Source organism: Saccostrea cucullata, unplaced genomic scaffold, assembly GCF_032062105.1.
Source record: "Saccostrea cucullata isolate Sc308-1 unplaced genomic scaffold, CSIRO_AGI_Scuc_v1 ctg3115, whole genome shotgun sequence".
In the NCBI taxonomy this organism is placed as follows: domain Eukaryota; kingdom Metazoa; phylum Mollusca; class Bivalvia; order Ostreida; family Ostreidae; genus Saccostrea; species Saccostrea cuccullata.
The window spans coordinates 22,369-46,095 of record NW_026933769.1 but is presented as its reverse complement, the minus strand read 5'-3'; the positions used below and the strand labels follow the sequence as shown (position 1 = coordinate 46,095).

The following is a 23,727-nucleotide window of genomic DNA, read 5'->3' as shown; positions in this document are numbered from 1 at the left end:
TTTTGAAAAAGTCTACAAAAACTGCCAATTTTGTATGCTATTTTTCAATATTTGATTTAGCTAAAAAAAAAACCTCTCATCTATCATTAGCAACTAGTAAATGATAGAGCTGTTTCTGAGGATTACAAGACATGTTTTTTTTTCTTTTAGATTAGAAGGCGCGCTCATATTATTTTTCATCTCTAAAGTACTCAAATAAACCTGTTTACACTAAAATTCAAGAAAATTGCAATTCCATAAAGCCGGTGTTCAAAGATCTGGAGTTTAAGGACAAAAATATATAGGAAATGAAAGTCTTTACTTTATTGTGATGTTTAAAATGGATTGATTGATTGATTGTATACTGTTTAACTTCCCTCTACAGAATATTTTACTGATATGGAGACGTCACCATTGCCGGTGATGGGCTGCAAAAGAACAAAGTACGGTTTAGAAGTAATTTGCCGAAATAGTACGATATTTTAGTCTTCTTTATATCGTTTGTTGATGTTATGCATTGAAGTAAGGAAGACAAGAACTAAATTCTACAGGTACAAAAATGACGTAATTTTTAACTATGACGTCACTTTTACGCGCTTAACATCGAATGCTCGTGTAAAATCGTTAAATTATGTTGCAAAATGAGTTATCTTTGCTGAAATTAGACCCTTTCACAAGCAACAACCACTTTTGTACTTTGCATATAAGTTCATCATTACATATCTTAGTTACACTATTAAAATACATGTAGTGTTGGTTGTCACCTGTGATCAATATGAATTTTACAAAAGTAAGCATACGGATAAAGATATATTACCGACGCAATGTTCCTGATTCTATACTAATGACGCTTAATTTACACAGAATGAGATTTTTTTTCAAGTCCCATCACTGGACATAGTAAACTATATAAATACCTATGAATATAAATAACATATTTTGAAAACAAAGAATAAATTGTAGTTAAAGATGCCGCTTTTGCTTATGCTGTTTTGTACATCGTATGCACTTGTAAGTTCGTATACTAGTGTCCGTCGGCTGTCATTTGTTATTGAACAACAGTACTAAAATATCCTATAGGCCTCAATTCATGCCATTAAAAGGCACACTAATATTTTTTTTAAATATGTACATTGTACTTGGCGAATGTGTCGCTACATATGTTTTCTTCTTAGATTTAATGCACCCCGAATCTAAAGGCCCCTCTAGCACCATGATGCGAGTTATAACGCCCAAATACTAGGCTAATTGAAAAAAAAAAATATTTTATATATCAAAATATTAAATTTATATCCACTCATCGATATAGCTAGTATCAAATACAACGGGTTATGTTAATGATTATCTCTATTTCATGTGGTAATTTCTAAATGAATTCTAAAAAAAAAGGAATACAAAAACAGGTCTAAATTTACTTTTTTCCTTCTTTTCTTCATTCTAAATAGTTGATTTTATTTCCTGTACCGTAAAGCATGTCATAACAATGATTAAATATACATAGATTGGAAAAGCACTTAGCCCACTCTATACATGTATCATATTAACCCATTCTTCGTCTGCTTATGCAGCGTTAAATTTATTTTATTTGTGTGCAATTGACTGAAACAAAAATATAACTTTTTTTAAATTTCGAAGAAAACGTACCTTTGATTTTCATCTCTTTTAAAATCATTTCTGGGAATTTGCAAGAGCACTTCCTTTTGCAATATTAATCTTGATTAGTCGCAAGAGGAATACAGTTTTTCTTCAATAAAATTAGGTTTATACGAAACGCACAAAAAAAATCCACACATTTGGGACCGTTTTTTCCATTTTTTTTATGTTTCTGCCTTGACAATTGAGTTGCACTCAAAATGCACGATTAAAATTTAAATTTAATTTAAAAACAGCTTTCTTCCTGCTTATCCATGAAAGCAAAAATGATGCTACGTCACCGCAACGCTCTCAGAAACGGAAATATCTATTTATGGGGAGGGAGTTTTCAAGGGCCAACTTATGAGAGACCCGTGTTTCCCGGGTATAGGGGATTGCAGGTTGTTGGTATCTTTTGTTTGTTTGTTTATTTGTTTTTTGCTTACTTTATTAACATTAATTCCTGTGGAAAATGACTAAAAGTACTTTACATGGACCAATGCATTGATTTAACATGTTCCGTATGTCCTCGGGGAATACCTGTATTGTATTGTAAATATTCCTATTAGATTCTTTTTGTTTGTTATGAGAATCATACGTATAGCACGTTCAATTGTCAGAAAAGTAAAGACACAAGGAAGCTATGATTTTTATTATTTTTAAAAGGCTTAAATTCTCTACCAAGCAAGGACATTTTGCGAGAAATGAAAAAAACGGAAAGAGATACTAGCAACTAAACATTTTGATCCTAATATTAATAGGCAAAAGCTTGAAATAAAAATATTTGGAATAAATATTTGTCATCGGCTGCTGGAAGGTGAGGATTCTTAAAAATAATCCACGAGCGATTATACTTATCCGACATAATTGTCAACATGTATTGAATATGTAAACATATTACCAATGACTCTTATACGTATGTAAGTATTTACACGAACTTAAATATAAATGTAAAAAGCCTTTCAAGTGAGAAACAAGTAGAGTACTCAGCTGAATACTATAACAATTATAATTTCCGAAAATTAAGGTTTTTAGAACTTTTTGAAACTTTGAAAGAATACCTGTTATGTTATTCAGTCTTAACTGAAAGTTCGATTTATAATCTCCCCCCCCCCCCTCCCAACAACAACAAACTTTTGAATCAAAACATTTACTGATAATTCATTTTCAGTCTTATCCATTATTATTTTACATGTCTTATTAAGACAAAAATATTTGTGTAAGGCATATATAAATGATAAGAACTCATGAAACTCAAGGGGGGGGGGGTGTTTACATTTAAATTTTAAGTATTCCTCTGTCATCAAGCAGGATATAAATGAATACATTACAGAAAACAATCAGTTTTCATGTACCCATTATCTGTTTTTAAATTCGGGATCGAAATTCCTCGCATTCTTATTTATATGATTTAATGTCTTTATAAGTTTATTAGCAAAACTGACCATTAGAGGGGGGTGTCTACTGTACATTAAATGTAACCACTGTCTTCTATAGTACTGTTCCAATAATTATATAATATAAATAACATTATCATGACATTCGAGTTTTTTGTTCTTGCACCTTACATACCATATTCTTGAGAATTGAACGTTTTTGGTGCCGGGGATACATCGATTTTTTTCCATCAGTACATTTTTTTTCACTAGATCTGATGTAGAATATTTTTTAAATTTATTTAAGAGAAATAGCTATTTATTTTATTTAAACCGTATAATTACTGCAATAAAATGAAATCAAATGTCAAAGAGAAAACACGGTTTATTTCTTATTCTCCACGTTCCTCTGCTGGACTTTTAACAATTCTCATCAACTAAAGCGGAGACACCGTGGATGATTACATTGTAAGTAATAATGATAATAAATAAATTCAAAAAAAGCAAAAGCAAAACAACGATGACGTATTAATAAATCAACAACTTAATTTTTTAAATATATATTTAATATATGTACTGTGTTCTAGCGAGTAAGTTAGGATTTTCAGATTACGCTTACTACACGTTAAACGTATGACGTGGCGTCAAAATTCTTCGTAAAATCTCGACGTTCTGCTATAAAAGGTACAGTATTTAGCGTTATTTTTCTAGTGCTTACTTTTGAGTCAGGTATAAGAATTATATATCATTTAATTCTAAAAATTCTAAGTTCTTTAAAATGTTTTGAACGGATAAGATCTGACAACCGGCATTTTTTGTCCAATTCCGTACTTTGTTCTTTAGGCCTATGCTCGGCACTTACGGCCTTTGAGCAGGGAGGGTTCTTTATCGTGCCACACCTGCTGTGACACGGGGCCTCGGTTTATACGGTCTCTTTCGAAGGACCGCCCCATTTAGTCGCCTTTTACGACAAGCAAGGGGGTACTGAGGACCTATTCTAACCTGGATCCCCACGGGGCGTTTAAAATGGAACAGATAGTGTTAGTTAATAAATTGGTATATCTATAGGGCCGTTTTATGCATTAAAGCATTAAGTGAACCGAGCTCTTTAATGAAACTTCACAGAATCTTTGTTATATAATGCGATTGTGCTTCATATTTTACTTTTTGATCGGTCACACATTTTTTTTTTCTGAGCAATATATGAGCACTGCCATTTTTTTAAATAATATTGAAGGGAACCAATCTCTTATCCGCAACTCATTAAATACCACTGTATGAAATTAAATGATAACCTTACAGATTTGCTATTACATAATGTGCTTATGCATCACCTGTTTAACTTTTCAAATCTCCCTGTGCAAAACATGGACATTGCTTTTTAACTTTATTAGAAGCGGAATTATTATTAAATGAACATACTGCTTCCTGTACCTCTAGTTTTGATTTAGTATGTATGTAAAGTTTTCAGCTTTTCCCCGAAAAAAAAAACGGCATTTTTTGCACCAAGAAAGGTGTCAGGACGTACAATAAAAGCAAGGAATTACACAATCGAACAACAACATAAAGATCTATTCAAGTACTGAATTTTAGATTCCATTTTTAAAAAGAAAAATACTTTTATGAGTAACAAAAAATAATTGAAAAATAAAGAAGCACTTAAATAAACGTCAGATACAAGATAGTGTAGAAAAATATATCATATCCGTTTTTCGGGGTATTTTTATATGATTCAAGCACACTGAATCACCGATGCTCTTTGTTTTCCCTGTATACAAATATTGTTTCTGTCTTGACTGCACTAAAAAATGATCTCAAAAACTGTGGTTCTTAAATGCAGTCTTACCGGTATGCAAATAAAGCTTCTCTGGGTTCTTTTACAACAATCAGCAAATATTAGATAGATTTCCTTTTTGTTTGATCAGTATATTTCTTATCTTTAGATGTTTTTTGGTGATCTTTAAATATACTTTTTCGTTGTAAAACAATCAATACTTTTAAATCCAGTATTTTGAAGTAATTCATCTACTTCTACAAAATTCAAAATCACGTTCTGTTTTCATCTTGTCCTTTTTTTTATTATTTATAACTGATTAAATTTAAAATAAGATCAATGTATCTGATTAGTCAAATATGTTACATGTAATTGTAATTGTAACTGTGATATAAAATTTATATAGCGCTCTACCGATTTGAGTCCTCTAAAGCGCTTTACAATTAAAAATTAAAAAAGAGATAGTAATTAAAAATACATATATACATACATGTAAATAAAATTTGTCATGATGTCACTGTCCAATTATAAAACGATATTTATATTTAAAAGAGAATCACAGATTAAAGGCTTAAAAAAAGTGAGTTTTAAGATCCTTTTTAAAACAAGGCAGTGAAGCACATTCTCTAAGGTTAAAAGGCAGTGAGTTCCAGAGACTCGAGGCGGCCTTGTCTAAACGACGGTCTCCGTATGTTTAAGTGCGTGTCCGAGGTACCTGGAGTAGATGTGCGGATTCTGAACGCAATGATCGTGGCGGGTTGTAAACAGTTATGATATCTCTCTCATGTAGACTGTAGATAGGCTGCGAAGGGATTTGAAAGTGTACAGAAGGATTTTATATTGTATTCTATATTCAACTGGGAGCCAATGGAGTTGGATTAGAGTTGGAGTTATTCGATCGGATCTTTTGGAGCGTGTGATTAGTCTTGCAGCAGTATTTTGTACTCTCTGAAGTTTGGCGATGTGGTGAGAAGGAACGCCGTATGGCAATGCATTGCCGTAATCTAGTTTAGATGTTACTAAGGAATTAACTAGAGCTTTACACGCTACGTCACTAATATAGGAACGGATGCGCCAATTCTGCGAATGTTTGTATATGCCGAGCGTGAAATTGAGATGCATTGCTTTTCCATGGATAGGGTTTTGTCGAAGAATACGCCTAAATTTTTTACAAAAGATGCATCACTAACAACACAATTACCAAATTCTAACTCAAAACTCTTCATATTTGTAAGTCTTTGTTTTGCTTTGTTTTTGTATTATTCCATATCCATCCCAATATAAAGTTTGAACTATCTCAGATTTATCAAAGCGATCTAGTTTGAACAGTGCATGTTTGCAAATCCTGAAAATCATATGAAACAAATTGAAAAAAAAAGTTTCATAATCAGATATTATATAAGTACTCCATTAAAAAAATAGTCAACCCTAAAGAAAACAGTTTCCAAATATTTAAAAATGCATGACGCAACACAGCAAAACTTACGTGTAGGTATTAGAGGTGTTACATGATGTTTCTAATACCATTTCATCAACATAGTTTAAAACATTTAAAATGTATATCTATTTCAACAGGTTTTGTAATACTTTTGGCTTTGATTTTATGTCATAATTGATTTCACGAAATATTTTTGGATATATTTAAATATCTGGTTAGCGGTGAAGGTAAGGGAATTGGATAACAGTGCTATAAATGTTTGTGTACACTGGAAACTAATGGATTTGTTTTGCAATGTCTATACATGTATAATCATGAAACAAATGTTGATCATTCTAATGTTGATCTTAAAGTGAAGTTTCAAAATTCATTTTAAAGTTAAAAAAGTTCAAAAGTCTGGAATAAAAAGATTGATAAGAGTATACTATGGGTAAGAAAAAAACATTTTAATATTCTAATGGAGGATTTGTCATTGATTGTCTTTTTAAGGTTTAACAGTGATAGACTTTTTAAATTCCTATTTCTTTCCTTTTTGAAATTGGAGCAATTACGAAAAATAAAAATCTGGACTCTGTGTTTTGCCTATACGTAAGAAAATTGTTGTTTTTATAAACGGTAAAAGCATTTATAACCAATTCGATCTTGCGTGCAGTTAAAGAATTAGATATTGTATCTCAGAAGATCAAGGTTAAATTCTTAAACTTCCTTTTTAAGAAAAAAATTAGATTATATATATACTGTATACAGGGAAATTTTCGCCCCCGTTTTATTTTCGCCCCTTTCACCTTACTAACAGGTGGGCGAATTTAAAACGGGGCGAATTAAAAAACAAAGTATAATTACTTAAACAAAACAGTGAATGGGCGAATTCAAAACGGAGCAGAATTGTTTCCAAGACTGAAAGGGCGAAAATAACACAGAACGAAAATAACCCTGTATACAGTATATATTTTTTTAAAATAATACTGTGTTGCTCTATCATGATAAGACAGCTTGGAGAACATTTTCCCAAAGTTTTCTAATATTTCAGATATCTTATTCTTCGGAAAGCAAAGAGCACAAATTTGCCTTTCTGAGATAAGTTGCACCTGACACTAGTGTATGGATAAGCAAGCTTATGCTCTGTGTTTTCTGAAACAAAATGTGCGATAATATCCCTGTAAATTTGGAAATTCACAAAGTTCTGACCTTTGTGTTTCCTCTGCGTATCTAATTGCTTAGAACCAATACTCATTTTCTGACAAAATAGATGCCAACAATATTTTAGTAATTATTTGTAGCATTATTCTATGAGACATCCTTAATCGGGATTATAAAAGGACAATAGCCTTTTAAGAAATTGTTATCTCAAACTCACGTCATAAAGCTTACTATGATGACATATTGTATTGGCAATTACATGTAGAATATAAAGTTGTTACCTTAAAATACCCGTGTAAAGGTACATATGTTAGATTTTTCTAAAAATAAGAAGTTGCTTTTGATTTCATTTAATAGCGGTTTGGCTAAGTATTTGTTACTAGTTTTTTTTGCATTGTACATAAGATCTACTAAAAGCATTGTATTACTAGTATACGTCATTGTACAACATTCCAAAATAATGAAGAAATATATATTTTTTTTTTTCAATGTCAAAAATGAAAAACAAAAATAATAAACACTAGAAAACTAACCAGTCAGCAAGGGCCCCGCCATGAAGTAGAATTAAAATGGTGCAGCTTATGGAATGATTAAAAAATATGTCACGAATAAGAAACAGAAACTGTATTCTTAAAATATCAAGATAAATCTTTAATATCCAAAAACCTGTGAATAATATCCTTGTATTTATTTTACATAAGGCAGTAAAAACAACTCAACACTGAATGTATATCTAAACTATAATGAAGCTTCTGTTATAAAAAAAAAATGCCAGCATTCAATGAATGCAAATATATATCATGAAGGCTTCACCTTAACTTCAAAACAAACAGCAGTTGTAGACAAAGGTTTTCATTAATCTTAAAGTGACAGATAAAGATAAGCCTTCTATATTTTCTGCAGCAGACTAGATAATTAATCCCAAGGGATTAATTGTACTTCTCTCTCATCATTTTTTTCTTAATTTATAATAAGAACTTTTTCAGTAATGATAGAATGAGGTTTTTATCCTACTGCCTTAAAAAGTAATAATATTCTTGAATTTTCATGAAGCAAAAAAAAAAAAAAAAAATAGAAATAAATAAATACCCGGTAAATAAATAAATAAAAATAAAATAATAAAATATATCTTCTTTAATCTATTTCTTTTTTTTTTTTTTAATTTAATAAAATCAGAACTCATTTCAACAAAGATAAAAACATTTATACTTCAATCCACATTTCAGTGTTCATAGCATTCCAAATGGACTTAACTTCAAAACAAACTTCATTTGCAGACAGAGGCGGTAATTAATCTCAATGTGACAGATAAAGATAATGCTTTGGATTTTCTTCAGGGGGAAACTAATTAATCCCAAGGGACTCATTCCTTGCAGTATTCAGTTTACAATGGGAACATCTCTCTTTGCCAATCTATTCTTATAAAAAGTCAAGGAATCTACTCCACCACCCCACCTCCAAACCAGAGGACATAGAGAAACAAACTTAGCATCAAAATATGTCTTTTTGCCTATTGAACTACCATATCAAATTTGAACTTACTTGGACTACAATAAAAAAGTTATTAGGAAAAAACAGAAATGTGGACGGAAGAATGAAAGACGCACAGACGCATAAACAGGCAGAGTGATTATTATAGGGCACCCGCAAATACTTGCGGGGCCCTAATATGTATATGTTAAAATATCTACACAAAGCTTGTAAAATTTCCTCCATTATTTCTTGTTCAATGGAAATACAGATTGGTGATGATAAATATTATTATGAAATCACTGATATTTAAAAAAACAATCATTCTATGAACTGTTTACTTTGAAGGATCTTGACTACGTTTGCTTATGATATGTGAAGCCAAAAAAAGTATATAAGGATTGCAAGAGTAATGAAAAATTCCAAAAAGTAAACTTGTATTGTATGTGTATGAAACAAAGGTTCTTCCAAAGGGACTTCCTGTCAAACGTACATGTAATAAATGAGGGATTAATACCATTAATGGCATAAGAGAGAAAATATAAATTGATAATATAATGGATATAATAACATTCATTTTTCTACGGATGCTGTTTGTAACAGAATTAGAAGACATTTTTAGAGCCCTCAACTTTTTGATATGTATAAAAAGGATTGCACTGACAGAAAGCAACATCCTAAAAATTCTGTAAAAACCGAATGCATCAGAAATGGTATTTGTTCGATCTTTTGAATCTTCAATGATCGTCGATATAATTATTAATATGAAAGCGGTTAAGAGTGAAGAATAGATCCAAATCATTAAAGAGCATGTCATGACAATCGGTATGGTTAGTCTTATTTTGCTCTCTAGGGGATGAACTATTAATAAATATCTTATCATAGCAAGGAACACAATGTGTGCAGTTGAACATGAAATAAGTGTATCATCTAGAAAACTATAAGTTATAAACCCGATACTACTTTGATTATAAGCAGGTTGATAAAGAAGATAACTATACAAATCGGAGAATTTCCGTACAAAAATACAGAAGATATTTAGCGTATCTGGCAATGCAAGGCATCCGATGGCAAGAAATGTTGGCGTGTGTAAATGTTTTGCACATCGAATTTTGAAGATAGTCACAATATTTCCTACGAACCCCAGTACTCCAATAATCAATATGAGGATTGCGATTGATTTCTCAAATCCTTCCGAGGTATCAGCAATACTCGATGGATTGAACAGAAAGAATGAAACAGTGGAAAAGACTTCAAAATCGTTATAGGAAATGTTTTTATCATAGACGCTCTTTGATTTGTTCCAGCTCTTCCGAAGAGTTCCGTCCGTTGAAGAAAGCATTGAAGACCAAAAAGAGTTGTTGTAATTCTGTTCTGTTTCCCCATTCATTTCAGATGAATTCCTTATTGAGGGTTTGGATGAATTTGCGTGTGTGGATTGGCAATTTTCTTTTATATAAAACGCCCCTTCTTACCAGACTGTAAAAATAATTTCATATAAAGAGAAATTAAACTTTATTATTTATAAAAGTGTTCTTAAAAAGGATAAGATATTATTCTTAAATCAAATTAAAAAAGTATTGCGAAACATGATTTGAAATTGGCATACCTTTTTAGGTCACCTGTGTTTACTCAGGGTTCTGGTGTTAGGGCGGGGCTCTTTTGATTATATGGTGAAAATACATTAAATCTTTTTCTTTTCTGTCTCTGGGTATGAAGCAGATAAACTACCTGTATAGTTATAATGAGCAAGGGCTCTAATCTTGCAGAATTTTGAATTTCAAGGCTTCAGGGTCAGGGGTACCTTAGAGGGGGATTGTACTTATATACTGAAAATGAATGAATTGTTTAAAATCTGCTCCTTGGTATTTAATCAAATATTTTTGAAAAGCAAGGATGCCTTTTCAAAAATTGAGCAGCGTGTGGATCTAGGCGTAAGAGTCAGCGGTTCATGTGTGGTAAGGGCACAACTGATTAATGCTGAATATTTCTGATAAGTTGAAATGCATTTTTTGTTCCCCTACCCTGCTTTTGGGTATTAAGTAACCAAGCTAAGCAACCGAACTCACGACCTCCCGATCACGGAGCAAGCGCTCTACCGACTGAGCTACCGTGAAGTTAAACACTTGTTGTGAGGTGTGTTGTATTTGTATTGTTTCATCATGTCTATTATTAGTAACATTAAGTTTCCTGAACATTCCAGAGTGGTCAACATGTTCGGTCATTGTTTCTAGAACATTCCTGAACTTTGTGTATGTCCAGAACTTTCCAGTAATATCATGTACTTACAATTTCTAGAATATTCTAGATTTATGATACTGTATAAATACCCTGTCAATTCGATGCATAGATACTCTTGTCGTATGAGCACCATTGAGTTACAACTGGGATATATTTTCACTGGGACATTGTGTGCAGCAACGGACACTCTGATGTATGTATTTTTTTAGATTTTTGCTAAGTTTGAACTTTATGATTTGTATATTACTGTAAATAAATTATTGTTAAGTTTAAACTGTGTGATTGATCTTTGCTGGCATTTAGGGTTATTCTGACCCATAACAGAATTGGGGGCTCGTCCGGGATCAAGAATTTCTTGCACTTTTGCAGTTCATCAGAATTTTGTTAATTAAATTGTTAAATTTGACTATAAGCCAGCAAAAATCAACATGGTATTTTCGGTCACAAACTTTCTTAGTTCGCCAAGTGTACAGGTTTTTGATACGTTAAAAAAGGATGACTTGATCGCATTAGGTTTGCATTTTGGGTTAGATGTTAAATCCTCTCAGAGAAAGCAAGACATTAGAATTAAAGTTGCAAACAAACTAGTAGAAGAAAACATCTTTGAAAAATACGATCTTCCAGAATATACAGTTAAAACAGAGTTAGGCTCTTACAAAATGGCAGAATATCAGTTTCAATTAGAGTTAGAGAAAATGCGTTTAGAAAGAGAAAAATTAGAAAGAGAAGAGCGAGAAAGAGACAGAGAAAGAGAAAGAGAAAGAGAAGAACGAGAGCGTGAACGGAAATTTGAATTAGACAAATTAGAAAGACAAGAGCACTTTGAGTTAGAGAAATTAAGATTACAGCAGAAACCAGAACCCTCATTTGTCAAGAATATATTTGATGCAGCAAAAAATATTAGGTTAGTTCCGAAATTTCAAGAAAAATCTGTAGACAAGTATTTTCCCCAATTCGAGAAAGTCGCAGAAAATCTTAAATGGCCACAACAAGTTTGGTCAACAATGTTACAAAGTGTACTGGTTGGCAAAGCAGCTGAGGTTTACTCTGCACTTGGGGTAGCTGAAAGTTCAGACTATGAGAAGGTCAAAGCAGCAATATTAAATGCATATGAATTAGTACCTGAAGCGTATAGGCAAAAGTTCAGAAAGTATAGAAAGTTTGATAATCAAACATTTGTTGAATTTTCACGAGAGAAAGAAGATTTATTCGATCACTGGTTTAGATCTAAGAAACTTGATAAAACTTTTGCTAATTTGCGCCAAGTCATCCTGGTAGAAGAGTTTAAGGAATGTGTTACTCAAGATTTGAAAACACATCTAGAAGATAAGAATGTGAAAACTCTTGAAGAGGCAGCAGTCATATCTGATACTTATGCTCTGTCTCATAAAAAGAATTTTGTATCAAGATCTCAGACTAGCAGTAATTCTACAAATTCAGACACATATAAAAAGAGTGGTTCAGGGTCTCAGTCTTTCACAAGTTCCCAGTCTCCATCCCAAGGTGGTTCTAAGTCCGGTCCAGGACGTTTTGAAGGATCTTCTGGAATAGGGTCGCTTCCTACTTGTAGTTATTGTAAGAAAAAAGGTCATCTGATCAGTGAATGCTTTAAACTTAAGAGAAAAAATTATTTTGATAAAACTCAACCACACGCTTGTGCGGCGGTTAGAGGTGATAGAGAAGCCTTAGTTTCGATTTGTTCTGACACTCCTGATGTCCAGGGTTCACAGTCCAGTTCTATTGATTCTATGGAGGATTATAAGCCCTTTATGTCTCAGGGATTTGTTTCACTCGGTGACTCTAGCGAAATAAAACCTGTCCAGATTTTGAGAGATACTGGTGCTGCACAGACGTTATTGTTAGAGGGCGTGCTTCCTTTGTCTGAGCAGACTTCTACTGGTGGGTCAGTTTTATTACAGGGTGTGGAGCTAGGCGTCATTGATGTTCCCCTGCATAGAATTAGTTTGAAGTCAGATTTAGTTACTGGACCTGTTATCGTAGGTGTTCGACCTACTCTTCCTGTTCCAGGCATTTCTTTGTTGCTAGGCAAAGATTTAGCTGGTGGAAAAGTTGTACCAGATCCTATAGTTTGTGAGAAAATCACTCCAGATGTCATGTGCGATGATGAAGATGATGACATTTATCCAGCCTGTGCTGTTACTAGAGCGATGGCCAGAAGACGAGAAATGGAGGCAGACCATACTCAAGCCTTTGACGAGACCAATTCCTCTGTTGATATTGATTTGAATGACACTTTCTTATCTGACCTTGATGGCACTCAAACAAGCATGGAACCACACAATATCAAGAAGCAAGAGAAGAAAGAACTGTTACCAAAATTTGGTGGTGAGGATGATGAGTTGCATCCACTAGTTAGCCAAGGCAAGGACATCCTCAGCCGAGAACGTTTACTCTCTGAACAACATAAAGACCCAGATATCATTCAACTTAGTAAGAGGGCACTTCCACCAGAAGAGGCTACTAAAGTTGGAGAATGCTTCTATATGAAAAATGGCATCCTTATGCGAAAATGGCGACCACCTGACGCTCCCCCAGATGAAGTGTGGCGTGTTGTTCACCAGATAGTGGTCCCAGCTGCTTATCGTCGAGATGTCATGAGTTTAGCTCACGATACACCTATGGCTGGTCATTTAGGTATCAATAAGACTTATAATAGGATTTTGAGTCATTTTTATTGGCCTAAGCTAAGGAAGGATGTTTCTGAGTTTTGTAAGTCGTGTCATGTCTGTCAGATGGTAGGTAAACCGAATCAGAAGATACCATCCGCCCCTCTCCAACCAATTCCAGCTTTTGAAGAACCGTTTAGTCGAGTGTTGGTGGATTGTGTAGGACCTTTGCCTAGGACCAGATCTGGGAACCAGTATTTACTTACCATTATGTGTACATCCACTCGATTCCCTGAAGCCATACCTCTTAGGAATATAAAGGCAAAGAGCATAGTTAAGGCCCTAACCAAGTTCTTCAGTTTTGTAGGAGCACCAAAGGCAATTCAGTCGGATCAAGGCTCAAATTTTATGTCGGGGTTGCTCCAGCAAGTCATGCATGAGTTGGTTATAAGGCAATATAGATCAACTGCTTATCATCCTGAGTCCCAGGGAGCGCTAGAACGTTTTCATCAAACCCTAAAAACAATGCTGAAGACCTATTGTTACCAGTATGAGAAAGACTGGGATGAAGGGGTTCATCTTGTGCTATTTGCTGCACGAGAGGCAGTCCAGGAGTCTCTTGGGTTTAGTCCTTTTGAATTGGTGTTTGGTCATACGGTTAGGGGTCCTTTGAAATTGTTGAAGGAAAAGTGGCTGACTGAGACTACTGATCTTAATCTTTTAGATTATGTGTCTGATTTCAAAGAAAAACTTTACAATGCTTGTAAATTAGCACAAGAAAATTTGAAGAATTCTCAGATGAAAATGAAAATGTGGTATGACAAAGATGCAAGAAATAGGGTGTTTAAGCCAGGTGATAAGGTTCTTGTATTTTTACCTATTCCTGGTCATCCTTTACAGGCCAGATTTTATGGCCCTTATGAAATTGAAAGCAAGATCAGTGATGTAAACTATGTAGTTAAGACACCAGGTCGACGTAAAGAGAAACGGGTTTGTCACATTAACATGTTAAAAGAGTATTTTGAAAGGTGTGACCGAAATTCTGTAAAACCAGTTTCCACTTTAGCCAACGCTAAGACTGTTCAAAATTGTATTGAGAGTGATACGAATGTAGAGATGAATGAGAAAGATTGTAATCAGAGTGTCCGCTTGAAAAACTCAGAAGTTTTGGCTAATTTGGATGCCAAACTTGGACATTTGAACATTCACCAAAAAGAACAAGTTAAAAACTTGATGAATGAGTATCATCAAATCTTTTCGGATGTTCCAAAGAAAACTAATGCAGCTTGTCATGATGTCATAGTGAGTGACGTTCTGCCTATCAAACAACATCCGTACCGTCTGAATCCAATAAAATTGCAGTACCTAAGAAGGGAAGTGCAGTACATGTTGGACAATGACATTGTTGAACCTTGTAAAAGTGATTGGAGCTCACCATGTATTCTTGTACCAAAACAGGACGGTTCGTACCGATTATGTACAGACTATAGAAAGGTGAATTCTGTTACCAAAACTGATTCATTTCCAATACCTAGAATCGATGACTGTATTGACCGCATTGGAAACGCCAAATTTGTCAGTAAATTTGACCTGTTGAAAGGCAACTGGCAAGTACCGTTAACAGAAAGAGCAAAAGAAATATCTGCTTTTGCTACACCAGATGGACTTTACCAGTATAAAGTAATGCCTTTTGGCATGAAAAACGCACCGGCTACATTCCAAAGGATGATTCACTCCCTCCTTCAAGACCTCGAGGGATGCGAGGCCTACATTGATGATGTCGTCATATACAGCGACACATGGGACGAACATCTCCGAATCATGCGTGCTTTATTTGACATTTTAGCTAAAGCAAACTTAACTGTGAACCTTGAGAAGAGCGAATTTTGTCATGCTTATGTATTTAGGTCATAGAGTAGGTCAAGGTTATGTTACACCCATTATGGCTAAAGTGGAAGCTATTGCAAAGTTCCCGATTCCTACAAACAAGAAAGAGTTAATGAGGTTTTTGGGCATGGCTGGGTTTTACAGAAAATTTTGTCCAAATTTTTCCTCAGTTGTTAGTCCACTTACAAATCTTTTACAAAAGAGGGTTAACTTTGAATGGACAAAGGACTGTGAAAAATCCTTTCATAAAATCAAATCTGTCCTTATGAGCAATCCAGTTCTGTCAACTCCAGATTTTTCTAAGCAGTTCAAGCTTACTGTTGATGCTAGTGATGTTGGAATCGGGGCAGCTTTGTTTCAAGAACATAGTGATAAGGTAGATAGAGTTGTTTCTTATTTTTAAAAGAAACTTACAAAATGTCAACAAAAGTATTCCACCATTGAAAAGGAATGCCTTGCTTTGTTGCTAGCCTTACAGCATTTTGATGTTTATTTGAATGTTACTTTGCATCCAATTCTTGTATATACAGATCACAACCCCCTGACATTTTTGCATAAATTGTCAAACAAGAATCAAAGACTGACTAGATGGAGTTTGTTGTTACAAGAATACAACATAACAATTAAGCATATCAAAGGCAAAGACAATGTTATTGCAGATGCCTTGTCCAGAGTATCATAAACAAATTAGATTTTTGTATTAATGTACATATGTTTTACAATATAAGTTTTTCATTGACATTCAAACTTTTTAAGGGGGGAGGTGTTGTGAGGTGTGTTGTATTTGTATTGTTTCATCATGTCTATTATTAGTAACATTAAGTTTCCTGAACATTTCAGAGTGGTCAACATGTTCGGTCATTGTTTCTAGAACATTCCTGAACTTTGTGTATGTCCAGAACTTTCCAGTAATATCATGTACTTACAATTTCTAGAATATTCTAGATTTATGATACTGTATAAATACCCTGTCAATTCGATGCATAGATACTCTTGTCGTATGAGCACCATTGAGTTACAACTGGGATATATTTTCACTGGGACATTGTGTGCAGCAACGGACACTCTGATGTATGTATTTTTTTAGATTTTTGCTAAGTTTGAACTTTATGATTTGTATATTACTGTAAATAAATTATTGTTAAGTTTAAACTGTGTGATTGATCTTTGCTGGCATTTAGGGTTATTCTGACCCATAACACACTGCCATCGTCATTACAAAGGTTAATTTAGTCTGACTCAGCATTACTTCGTTACAAAATATATTATAATAATTTTCCTTTAAAACAAATTACAGTTTCATGGTAAATTTAGCCCTGTACTTATATCGAATAGGAATGTTTTGTAAAAAAAAAACGAAATTTCACCCTTTCTAAATTACAGTGTATTAAAATTCCATGCAGTAAAAACCAACATATTGTTTTTCTTATATGAACTCCTTAAATCTGTTTTTGACGTCATAAAGGTGTTGATTTTACCGTATTTTCTTTAAAATTGCAAATGACCACAACTTTCACGGAAATTTTCTTTTAGAAAACATGCATACATGAATCGCTCACACAGAATTTTAAATATGTGAGTTTTCCCTGCATTTTACACCATAAATATGAAAATTCAAATAGATTACGGCTTTAGACACTATGTTCTAAAGGAAGATAACCACGGAAATAACTTATGCCTAAGATTTACTGCATAAAACTTAGACATGTACTATATCAATGACGTCATATTTCAAGAATGATCAATCATCATGCCATATGATTTAAAATATTCATCTATTAATATTATAGCTGATTTTATAAATTTTTATGAAGACTGTTTTCTGGGCACAATGGTATACAAACAGTACTTCCTTTTTTATTTGTGTAATTGATAAACAAAATACATTGACACTCAATTCTCATTGGCACATTATCCTACCTCTGCTGTTTCGGAGGTCCGTGTTTGCTCCGTTCCGATTTTGTAATATTATGTGGACTTTTGAGATCGAAAATTTTCGTTACCTACATAAAATGAATTAAAACTTCCAAGATTTTTCAAATTAACATCTATATATGTAAAGTAAAAATAAGTCCTTTACAATAATTTCTAGGAAACTTAAAGGCCACATCAATCAACATATACACAAAATGATTGATGTTTTTGGTATAACAGTTTTGTAATTAATGTATGTCATGTTAGACTTATATTTGGTTTTGTAATGCATTCTCTTAACAAAAGATGTACACTCAAAGAGTATGTTTAAAATAAGACATTTAATCTTCCCTTGTGTACATCTTTCTGTCACCTTCACGGATGACAAATAAATTTACGACGAGCTCAATTAAAGGTCTACTTTTCATCATATTGGGATAATTTTTATCAGTGCTGTAAAACTTATTATTATTTTTCTTTATTGTTCCAACTATCTGATTGGCTCAAACTGGATCACATGATCAAGTATAAAAAGTGTTACGGACTGGATGTATCTATTTTAAAAATTTATAAACCTGCTGTTTCTAAAATTGGAAACGTTCTTCTGTGAAGCAATAATAGTGCTGACGTCACAATAGTCTTTATAGACTGGTTGTTTCTAAAAACAGATACTGCAGCTGGTTTTCATTACTGTGACGTCATAATGCAATGACATAACAATGCCTTGTATGAGAAGGCACTGCGTATTATAAAGAAGGATTTTAAGACATTTCTTATTAACTAATAAAAAAAAATAAAACAATTTTAGCCTTTTGATTCGGGACAATCCCTCGATATATAGACCTTAGAGAAAGCATATCGACCTCGCACTTCGTGCTTGGTCGATATGCTTTCTCTAAGATCTATATATCGAGGGAGTGATGTCATCAAAAGGCTATAATTGTATAATGTTTTTTTCACAGTATCTTTGACTTATTCCTCTTCAGATAATAAACAGGTATTGTGATTGAATGAAATGCCCTCACAAAAAATCTGGTATATTTTCAAGCATTTAGGAGTTCAAATAAGACTAGTATTTCTTAAAAAGATTCTTTTTGATATCAAGTACATTGCTTTAATAACATTCCCTCATGAATCGTACAATATTCTAAAAACTGTTAGCTTTCTTCGTCGAATTGTGCTATCAGGAAGCAAGCAACCTCAATTTTTACGTCAATTCAATGAACATAATAACTTTCATTTGATGACGTCATTGTCTTTACTGTTCAAAATAGAAGCAGCAAAACATCTCAGGCACAAAATTACAATAACAGACTGAACTACAAATTGAAATATTAATAAGATTATAATAGCACACATGTCCTCAGTTCAATTTTATTTAAATACTATACGTAGTATAGTTTTTTTTCTTTGGAGGAGACCTAAATCATGTCACAAGTTTAGAAAAATGGATAATTCGTAGTATTTTTTTCTTCTAAGAACTGGAAAATAAAATAGACTTGGAAAATATTAGTAATATTTCAATATAATTTCAAATATGGACAAAACACACTCAATATAGGTTTACAGATGAAAACAAATTTCAGAATATGTTACCATGGTGCTAAAAATGTAATTTTAACTTTAGAAAAATATACCAAGCCAGGTGAATTTTATTAAGAAAAGCAAAATGGTGAAAATCAGCCTATGGTTTATTGCTGATTTTTGGTCATTTTGTATTTCCTCATAAAATTCACCTGGCTTGGTATATTTTTCTAAAGTTTTTATAACACTTTAAGCACCAAGGTAACATATTCTGAAATTTGTTTTCACCTGTAAACCTTAACCGTGTGCTATTTGTCTATTTTTGTTTTTTAATGAAATATTACCAATATTCAAGTTTATTTCATTTCTCAGTTCTTAAGAGAAAAAATGATAATAATTATCCACTTTTCTAAACTTGTGACATGATATTAAATCTATTTCAAAGAAAAAAAATCTGTCCTTAAAAGGTTTACATTTTTATTACCAAAAAGGAACTTAATCATCCTTTTTCATAACCTGTTCTGAGTACTTTTGTGAAGTCGTTGAAAAATGTAGACATCCAGATGTTTTTTTTTTATATTCCCTGCTTGAAAAAAGGGTATGTAGTGATCAGAATGTCTGTCCGTCTGTTAAGCTGTACGGCTGTCTGTCCGTTCGTCTGTCTGTCTTTACATTCTTTTGTAATGCTTTGAGGTACCAATTTCTTAACCACAACTCCAACTTTACCACAGAATGAAATTTAAGGAGATTTTAACAGAATCATTGTTTCAGTACCCGCATCGTTATTCTTTACAATTCTATCGTGTCCTATCGTGCGTGTATCCTATAGTATCGTGCGTGTATGCTATCGTATCATGCGTGTATCCTATTGTATCCTATCGTATGGTGTTTTCCGTATATCAGGTTTTGCGTTTTCTATCGTGTTTTCCGTTTATCGTGCTTTGCGTTTATCGTGTAGATCGTTTATCAGATTCTATCGTGTATCATGTTTTGCGTTTATCGTGTATATTCGGAAATCCTTGCTTTTAACTTTACCATAGAAAGAAACTACTGAGCTATTCCGAGTTTCTTTTTCGTTTTGTTAAAGTCCTACACGCGGTATGGACCCCGAATATTGTGAGAAACAAAATGATAAATGATTTGAAACACATGAAGTGTAATGAAAAATAATACTTTCCACAAAATTTTACTATGAACGTTGTCATAATATGAAAACAGTTAAGCAATATCTGGCAATTACGAATTCAGTCTTTTCATGAATATTGATGAAGGAAGTGCGTAAATAGAAGGTATGCTGCTATATATAGATACGCATGTCCATGGGAATCATAGACGAGGCATGTTGCATTTTGACAACAATTATTAACAAAAGGTAAATATGCGTCATTACAGAGAAGATGGTTGATACTGATTACATAAAAATATAGGTATCATTAAGAGTAAGACGCTTGCCATCCACGTCAAAAGTGAGTAGTATCTTAAACGGCCTGTTTTGTTTTCTTCACGCCATGTGTGTTTATCAATCTAAAAGTAGCGACGGCGTCACATGATGGATTTATTTAAAAATAGCTATTTTTCTTTCCTTGCAGGGAAATAAAAAATAATTATTTGATAAATTTATAACGCGTTTAATTTTTATGATGTAATTTACAGCATTATCATAACTTTTTTTGGTAAACAAAATTTAAACATTTCCTATCTAATTTAAACTGACGCAAGTTATAGCGTGTATACTTTGAACTAAAATAAGATTATTTCAACCGAAAAAGAGAAATGAAAGTTTTATCTCATTGTTTTCCATCATTAAAAGAAATATTGAAGAGTAGAAGAAAAAGAATAAATAAATAACGTAAATTCATAAATGAATTGATTAATTAATTAATAATAAAATAAATTAATGAAATAAATACTTATGGTCAAGCAGAGAGTGATTATTAAAATTTAAACAGTGACTCTATTGTTGGAAATGATATTATAATCGATCGGCTGCTCTTTTATTTATAATTTATCGCATTGTATGATTTATTTGGTCAAAATTAAATATTATTAATATGATTTTCTTAAATGAACCAGAGATACTAGAATTTTTTTTGGTAAGGTACGATGTATGCATACCCGAACCAAAATAAATAATAAGCAGGCGGTATTGATATGTAACTTTTTAAAAATGCAATATTCATTCCCCCCACCCTTGTTTATCGTCTGATAATATTAGTATTATTTTTACGCCTCTGATCTGCATGTACATGTATGCAGAATTATTAAAAGTCTTGATGTTAGAAAAATAATAAACCATAAGACATAGATCCAGATGATTTAACACCGATTTTGGCCGTATACGTTCAATTTTTTAGTTTATTTTTTATCATTATTTAATTAGCTAAATTCCTTGATATATTTCTTAATTCAGAAAATCAAGATTATAAATTAAATATAATGCATGAAAATATTCTACCCAATTTATCACACTTTGGCAATTTTTTTTTAATTTTTATCTAGCATTAGATAATCTAAAAATAATATATACAGGGGAAAATTATGTTTTTTTAACAGCTTACCTTTTTGGTGTGGAAATAAACTGAAAATATAATAAATCTGAGTGTCAAATTGAAAAGCTTTCCTTCCCATAAAACTGACACTTATATGTATCTCTCTAATCAGCAAACTGCTTTCCTGTGCGGTCAACACCCCCTCCCCCTTCTCCCCTAAATGACACCTCGGCTCGTGTGTGTTCACCGACAACATACCTGTACTGCTCTCTCACCTGGGGTAAATTTGTAACCTCGAATACTACCAGGTTCTAATGAAACTACTTATTTACGGAATTTTGTTCCTAACTTGTGTGAACAACACTTATTTAAGATTTTATTCAAAATCTCATTGCTTGAATTTTAAATAAAAATTCAAATAAATAAATTTAATGAAATGAAGTCCCTTAAATCAATCGACTGATTTATTTGTTTTGTACAATGTTTCCATTATGTTTATGTAAATAAGTCAATATTATTTTTGACCTTTTGGTTTGATTTGTCTATCTAATTTTTAAATTGATTACGGACTTTCAACACCCGCCTCATATGAGATTACCGGGTAAGTCTGAAATAATTTTTAGGGTTTAATAATTCATTTGCCCACTTAAACTATCTTTTGTTATAATAAGAAACAGTCCACACAAAGTTTAATGGCAATGTTCGTTAATTAATACGAGGTTTTAAGTATCTGATATCATGTTTACATGTACATAAGTGAGGGCTTAGCGTAAACGTACATGTAAATGTGCAGTTGTAGCAGATTCACATTCCGTTGACACAATTTACATGTATTAATGCAGAGCGCCATTATATTAAAATTATTTAGATTTCTACTCAGGAAATTAATTTTCTTGAACTATATAGTTCTTGATAGATCTATCGTGTAAAAATTTATCAATTTTGTTAAAGCCGATTTCTTTAAACCTTTCTTTCGGCCGGCCTTCTACATGTATTTTTTTCCTAAGATTTTGATATCTAATTGCGATTTTTGGATACACCGCAGTTTGTAAGCTTTATACATCAAATACAAATATTTAATTTATAGAGTAAACTTCTTAAGTGAAATGACTTAGTACTCAGTAACTTTGTAGATAAATTTATTAGGTGCAAATGTATACATTTTTTCATAAATAATAAATCTATTGATAGAGTTTTATAAATCTATAATAGTACCCGTGAGAAACGGCACATGATTATGTAAGGAATTTTAGTGCAACAATTACATGTGTGTGAAAATATCCATAATTAAACGCTTTATAGTTCAACCTAGAGATCAAAATTTCGACTTTTACGCAAACAATCGTAAATTCACACCCTTGAGTAGAAATAAAAAAAAAATAACAGTCTCCATTTTATAATAATCCATTTAATTAATGTCAAAAATTATGTATATAAATAAAAAAAATTTGTAAAATTACCACAGTGATCTTAAGTTGTTTTTTTTGTATTATGCTAATTAAATGTACTTTTTTATTTAGACCTGAAGCTTTGCAAGTGTTTAAATCAAAATAATACAGTAAATAAAAAAAAATAATAATCTTTTCGTTTTGTAAGAAAACTTTCCGCATTTTGAAACAATCCTATCAAGTTTTGCGTTTATCCTACCGTGAATATCGTTTATCAGGTTTATCGTGTTTTGCGTTTATCGTGTTTTGCGTTTATCGTGTTTGGCGTTTATCCTATCATGCGTGTGTCCTGTCCTACCGTGTGTGTATCTTATCGTATTGTGTGTGTATCCTACCGTATCGTGTATCCTGTAAAAATAACGATGCGGGTTCTGTATTATGCCATCGTGCACCTCATGTTTTACATATTGATCGATTATATATTTTGGGTTTTTCAGAGCCATATATGAACACTGCCTCTTTATAAATAATATTGAAGGGTACCTATCTCTTAACCGCAGCTCCTTATATACCATTGTATAAAATTAATTGATCAATTCACAGATTTGTTATTACATAATGCCATTACGCACCACCTATTTAACTTTTTATCTGAATCTCCCAATCCAAAACATGGACTTTGTCTTTTAACTATATTGTAGCAGGGTTATTATTTAGTGAACTGCTCGCTGTAGCTTTAAGTTTGTATGTTTGTATAGTTTTCAGCTTTTCTCCGAAAGAAAAACCGGTATTTTTTGCATCGAAATTTGTCAGATTTAACCAAAAAAAGCAAGGAACTACTTAATTGA

General features: G+C 32.6%; 1 protein-coding gene across 1 annotated transcript in view; it reads right to left on the bottom strand.

Annotated features, from left to right (window-relative positions):
- Nucleotides 1-8,565: 8,565 nt before the first annotated feature.
- The window catches only part of LOC134239310 (thyrotropin-releasing hormone receptor-like), a 28,121-nt gene continuing 12,959 nt past the window's right edge, over nt 8,566-23,727 (bottom strand). Inside the window, exon 2 of the mRNA XM_062721482.1 lies at nt 8,566-10,288. Within this exon, the coding sequence (XP_062577466.1) occupies nt 9,147-10,199 (1,053 nt within the window). The 5' untranslated portion in view covers nt 10,200-10,288 and the 3' untranslated portion in view covers nt 8,566-9,146. The remainder of the gene's footprint in view (nt 10,289-23,727) is intronic.